The 6,195-nt window shown below is 39.5% G+C and overlaps 1 protein-coding gene across 1 annotated transcript; it reads right to left on the bottom strand.

The window, feature by feature from the left end:
• Positions 1-526: 526 nt before the first annotated feature.
• Positions 527-4,534, bottom strand: LOC124364698. Its single transcript, XM_046820379.1, has 2 exons — positions 3,180-4,534; positions 527-3,133 (listed from the first exon to the last, which is right to left on the bottom strand). The coding sequence occupies exons 1-2, from the start codon at positions 3,840-3,842 to the stop codon at positions 3,020-3,022; spliced, it is 777 nt and encodes a 258-aa protein (XP_046676335.1). The 5' UTR covers positions 3,843-4,534; the 3' UTR covers positions 527-3,019.
• Positions 4,535-6,195: the final 1,661 nt, after the last annotated feature.

Below are 6,195 nucleotides of genomic sequence, written 5' to 3' on the forward strand. Positions count from 1 at the left end.
CCATTAGCATATCCGTAACAGAACATTATGTCGGCATATTCTTCATTAGAAAATTGAAACGGCATATTCTTTTATACTGTATCAATATTTACACTTAACTTATATGTATGACACTACAATATAAAATATTCAATAAAAGTTCGTAATTGTGATTGTTGAACAGCTGTTAGTACTGCCAACCTATGAAAATAATATTTTTGTTACAAAAGTTGTAGAATAACGTAAATTAATTCGCAATTATTGTTAAGTTTCAGATTTTATGACACTAAAGTTTTTTAACTAGTATGTAATTCATTAGAAAAAATAGAAGAATGTTTCTATAAATAAAATCTATACATAATTATTTTCAATAATATTTCCAATAATTAACATGTTTTCTACAAATATTAGGATGTACATTCAGTAAAAAAAAGTGTAACCGATTTTGTCTATTCTTCGTACGTTTGTAACTCCACTGAACCCGCTTAAAGAATTAATCAGAACTTCCGATGCTTTGACTCAGGTAAAAGAACTACTCACGTGGCGATTGGATTAGATTAAATAAGTTTAATTTCGAATTTTTATTCACTAATACAATTGGTCATTAAATTCATGCTACAAAATAATACAAGTAATACTTTAGAAACAAATTAAATTTAGAAGATGATTTTAACCAATGTTACATTAATTACATAGATAGAGAGGACGCGGACCGAGATGTTAACTACATATAATTTTGAACGCGACTGACGATCACCGGCTCAGCAGGTCAAGCCGCGGTCATCGCCTCAGCGGCCGTGGCCAATCAAAAAGGACTAGGCCTGTGTGAGAGGCTAGCTAGCCCTGGAGTCAGCAATTTGTATCAGCAGTGCACGAGGCTAGCTGCACAATTCCAGCTCCATAACTTTGTTCTATTTCTATTGCAATAATATTCGATTCCAGTTTCTGGGCTCAAACCTTAAATTACTTAGTTGGTGACGGGTCAAATTAACTATTATTATTTAGAAAATGGATTTCTTTTAAAATGGAAAAATTAGGTGACCAATAAATATATACTATATTAATTCTGAAATCATAGTTAACATATATTTTGTCTGTCGGTAACGATTTACCAACGGGGCATTACACTCCCCCCTTCTTTAGTCCATGCTGGCCTCAGCATGTGTTCGACAGTTGTTCAGCAGATGTGATTCAACTATGAAATACGTGTTCCACACTGCCCGTTCTTGATACCAACATCTTACATCTAACGTAACCAACGAGCCGCAGAACATCTGGAATCAGATTTCTCAGGGGCAATTTGGAAAACTATGTTGTACTTTATTGTTACACCTTCATTAGCGCGAATCGACTATCTCTTCAGCCAACATATTAAAATTTGAGATTTCATAAAATAATATTTAATATAAAATAAGAAAACGCAATCCGGGTCCTCTCTTATTATTATACTATGACAATCTCATTGATGACTTATTTCTCTTAACCAATATAGATATCCACCAAAAACGAAATACATAATATACCCTACATATCAAGCTTCTAAAAGGATACTTAAATAAATACCTTCTAATTCTATCAGGGTTTTTGACACGCTTGAAGGCTTCTGAAACCACCATTATATTTATAACCTAAACTTATATTCTAAATCTTAAATGGACCTATAAGCATTCATTCTCGTACGTAGCGAGAGTACAGTTTAAAGAGAGTTTACCTGTAACAATATGTAACAGGCGGTTTCAAGAACCTTCAATTTATGTGTATGGGATGACTTGACGGCAGGATCAAAGTCCCTTGATGGTTAATTAAAGTTTGATTAAAATTTATAATTTGGCACTGAAATTCTAAATTCTAATAATTAGTTAGTGTCTCATAAAAGGAATAAATTGTTCAGTACCGGTATAATTAGAACGCTACTAGCTTGGTTTGGTTAAGCCGCACACAAGCGTTCACTTGGAGCCGCCGTAGGTCAGTCACTCCTCGCGCGTGTCAAGTCCCCAGTTCAGATTGTAGGTCACCGCTATCAGCTGGATACTACGTCAGCAACAACCCCGCGCGGTGGAACCTACAGTACACTGTGTCAAGCCTCTACAGCCTAATCTATGCATATCTAGTTTAAATTAAATATCATGCTTATAACAATGCTCTTACATTTTACAAACTTGACAAAGTACACAATCTTTACACGATAAATTTACAAAATTTACTTTCTAAGAACTCATTCAGAAACAAACTCGGTATTCTTTTGGATCTCTCAATATTAACATGCTTAACTTAACTGGACTTAATTTACTATAATAAAACACTTATAACAATACAAGGTCAAGACAGGTCTGGTAATCTTAATTCAGCTGTCTTGCTGATGGGGTCCGGAATATCCCTCCAGCAAGGCATTTAACACTCACTTTCTCGTGATCATCTGCGAAATTAGTTTCTTACCTTTTTTGTATCGGGTTCGCTTCTAGACACCCTCAGTCCAGTCTTGTGGAGTCGAAAGGATAGGGTATTAGGGTTGGGGGTTGGCCATACCTTCCTGGGGATATCAGATGCGACCTCGTTCGTCAAATATTATCTTTATCATTATTTGCCCCCCTTTTGTTACTGTCCAAAAATCTAACTTTTCAAATTAATGTGGAACCAAATAGAAAATCCTCCATTACCAGCCTTTACTTGTATTTTGCACATGGAATAGCGCTATTATAATTCAAAATTACTACTAATATTATTAATGATTAATATTACAACCACGTTACAACCAATATAACTGAACTAAACTCATCCACAGTTCCCGAGTTCATTCAGTACGTCTTTACACATACTACTACTCAAACTTCACAGTTTTCCAACTCTTGTGAGAATCTTGTCATCTCAATGACATATGCAGGGCGTCCCCCGCCGCTCTTCTCCTGGTGCGCGGTTCGGTCTTGGCACAATGTCCTTTGCTTCTATTTAGTTTAATCCCGTATATGTTAATTAAAAATTCGTTTTGTCCACTCTGTCTCTCGTTAGGTTAGCTTACTCACGACACTCCTGGTATCCAAGTCTATGGTTCACCAGCGGTAGTTACTTCTGGGGCTGCAGTCCCCATTTCGTCAGTTGTCTGGGCTCCACCACCCATCTCAACATCAGGCATCGCCGCCTCGCTCATCGCCAGCACCACAGAGTAATAAGGTATATATACCTTATTACTCTGTGGCCAGCACACTGGTCAGAGTCGCTGCTTTCCTCTCTCGTATACGGAGTCTGGAGCTCTGGCACCAGGTGGCAAGTCTCGTCCAGTGTCTATAAAACACACACAGCAGGATCAGGCTCAAAACAATACAGGTTCCTATCACTGCTACAACTGACATTCTCTGTACCCTGCGCCTATAGTCATGGTGGTACCGCAAATGAAAAAGAACCCATTCTAGGGGATATTCCCTAGCACCCACGGAACCCAGCTCATCGTCCAGGCCCTTCAGGACCTCTAGAGTGGCGTTCACATCAACAGTGATAAGATTAGTCTCATCGTCAGCGAACATCGGTTTCAGTTCTGGGATCACCATTTTCCCTAACTGTCCCACATGAGTACTGCTGCCGTATATACGGGCAGGCACTTTGAACTCATCCGTGATAACATCACATTTGTACGATTCCGTAATTATTCCAACGCCACTCATCAGCAGGGAAGTCACGTTTATTCTACCGTTGCTCTCATAACAATTTAGGGTTACTCGGTGTGGTTCAGAGGTGCTATACACCCAGTGGTTGGGTGTCTTCAATAGTACAGGGGATTTTAATCCAGTTATTAACTTTCGTGCACAGCAAGAGGACATTCTTCCGATAAACAGCTCGGACACACAGCTCGGTCGTTTGGCCACACTCATTAGAACATGCTCCAACGGACACACAATGAGTCACCCGTTTAGGCATTCTTTACTGAATTTTGTCTCATCATACAAAGTATATTGCAATCTATCTTTACTAACCAGAAAATTTTGTCTTGTCATATCCCACTGGGACCATTTTTTGAGTGTGTGGTCGTATATCGGATAAGTGTAAACATTGTATACCTGAAACAATTTATCGTCGCTTTTTAGCGGCAACTGCAGCACAACCCTGAGGGTTTGCTCCATTACATAGCTACGGGCAATGACAACCGAATAATACCCATGCATGTTTTCCAGCTTTACTGGCAAATGCAATTTAGCCGGGGTGGGTACAACCTTTTCCACTTCCTGCAGAATCTTTAGAAACTCCATCGGCGAAAGTAAGTCACTGCTTAACTTTCTCCCTTCCAATTTTTCGATTCCATTATGAAACTGATTTATTTGACGAATTGCCACTAGGATTGTATTCTTGGTTTCTGTAACTGCCGAATTTAGTTTCAAATAACTGAACAAATTTTTTAACTGGTGTTGCATTATTTGGTCATTTTTGAAAAGCCTACTAACTGTTTGATGCATTACCGCGTGGTAAGCTTTTACGATTGATAATATGGAATTTATTGTTTTAGAATGACTCACTAATTCTGACTGAACGTTGGCCAGAATAGTTACTTGTTCCTGACTATTATGGATTATACGAGGGTTGTTCAATAAAGACTGAGACTGTGTCTATAAAACATTTATTATTTAATTCTGATCTACATCAAATTTTTCACCTTCAAAGTATTCCCCATGAAGTGAAATGCACTTGTCCCAGCGCCTTTGCCATGCCTGGAAAACGTTAGAGAAGCCATCCTTTGACATGTTCTTCAGGATCGCCTCCAAAGCCTTTACTGCATCCTGTTCCGAATCAAAACGACATCCCTTTAATTCCTTTTTTGCAGTAGGAAAACAAAAAAAGTCACAGGGCGCAAGGTCAGGACTATAAGGTGGGTGGGGCACGACCTTAATGTTTCGTTTGGTCAAATATTCTGTCACAACGTGTGCAATGTGAGGCCGCGCATTGTCGTGATGAAGTTTCCAGTTTCCTCGAAGTTCTGGTCGCTTTCGAGAAATGTGATCATTCATTAACGTTGCCAAAACTTGTTTTTTAATAGTCTCCATTGATTGTCTGTCCACATGGAACTGAATGAGTGTACACCATTCCTTTATAGTCAAAAAAAGTAATGACCATTGCTTTGTTTGCAGATTTGGTTGCCCTAGCTTTCTTCGGGCGACCTTCATTTTTTTCTACCCACTCAGTGCTTTGGATTTTCATTGCAGGGTCATACTGATAAACCCAGGACTCATCAGCAGTGATTACACTCTTCCACCAATCCCTATCTTCTTCAACGAACCGCTTCCACTCAAGGCAAACATCGACACCGTTTTGTTTATGTTCAGGTGTGAGTAAACGAGGAATCCAACGAGCACACACTCTAGACATGTTAAGATTGTCTTTTAAAATTGTGTGAGCACTACCTACCGGTATGTCAAGGAGTTCAGCAATCTGTCTGACAGTCAGACGTTGGTCGGTTTTGATCATTGCCGCTGCTGTATTGATGATTTCCTCAGTGAGAGCAGTAACTGGGGCACCATCTCCTCCCTGCAACTCTGGGTCCTCTCTTCCCTCCTTAAAATCTTTGAACCAGCGAAAACAGGAAGCACGAGACATTGCGTCATCCCCAAAAGCTTGCTTTATGTCTTCATAAGTGTTAGTCGCAGTTTTGTTGAGTCTAACACAAAACTTAATCGCATATCGTTGTTCACACGCAAACTGGACATGATAAAACGTTGGAAGCGGCACTTACCAAGCTGATGTTCAAATGAGCACTGATGGCTTTGTGATAGAGATAAAGCAATTCAATGTCTGTTGGTAAACAATAGGGTCCAAAGGTATTGGAAAAACCTGGCATCATGTCTTATCAGAGCATTATGGGGAAATCCCGGGCCCAGTCTCAGTCTTTATTGAACAACCCTCGTACTGTCAGAAGCGGCATACAGATGTTTTACATCGCTGTTAATTTCTTCCAAATCGCTACTATCTAAAGTACCAAAAAGATATCTTAGGACGTGACCGCCCGCGTCCACTAGACCACGTTTGGCACGTCGTCTAGGAAGTAAATTTACTAACTCACTCACTTCCCGTAAATACTCTTTTATATTCTGTTGGATACCGGTGAATTCGTATCTGAAACCTGCCTCGAGTTGAGGTAGTGGGGAATGCATACTTACGTTATCCCTCAAAAGTTGGTCGTAGAATTGGTCCAGATACTCTTTTACCTCTACCACCAGACCACTCAGATTTTGGCCT

The sequence above is a fragment of the Homalodisca vitripennis genome, chromosome 6 (assembly GCF_021130785.1).
Source record: "Homalodisca vitripennis isolate AUS2020 chromosome 6, UT_GWSS_2.1, whole genome shotgun sequence".
Taxonomy (NCBI): Eukaryota; Metazoa; Arthropoda; class Insecta; order Hemiptera; family Cicadellidae; genus Homalodisca; species Homalodisca vitripennis.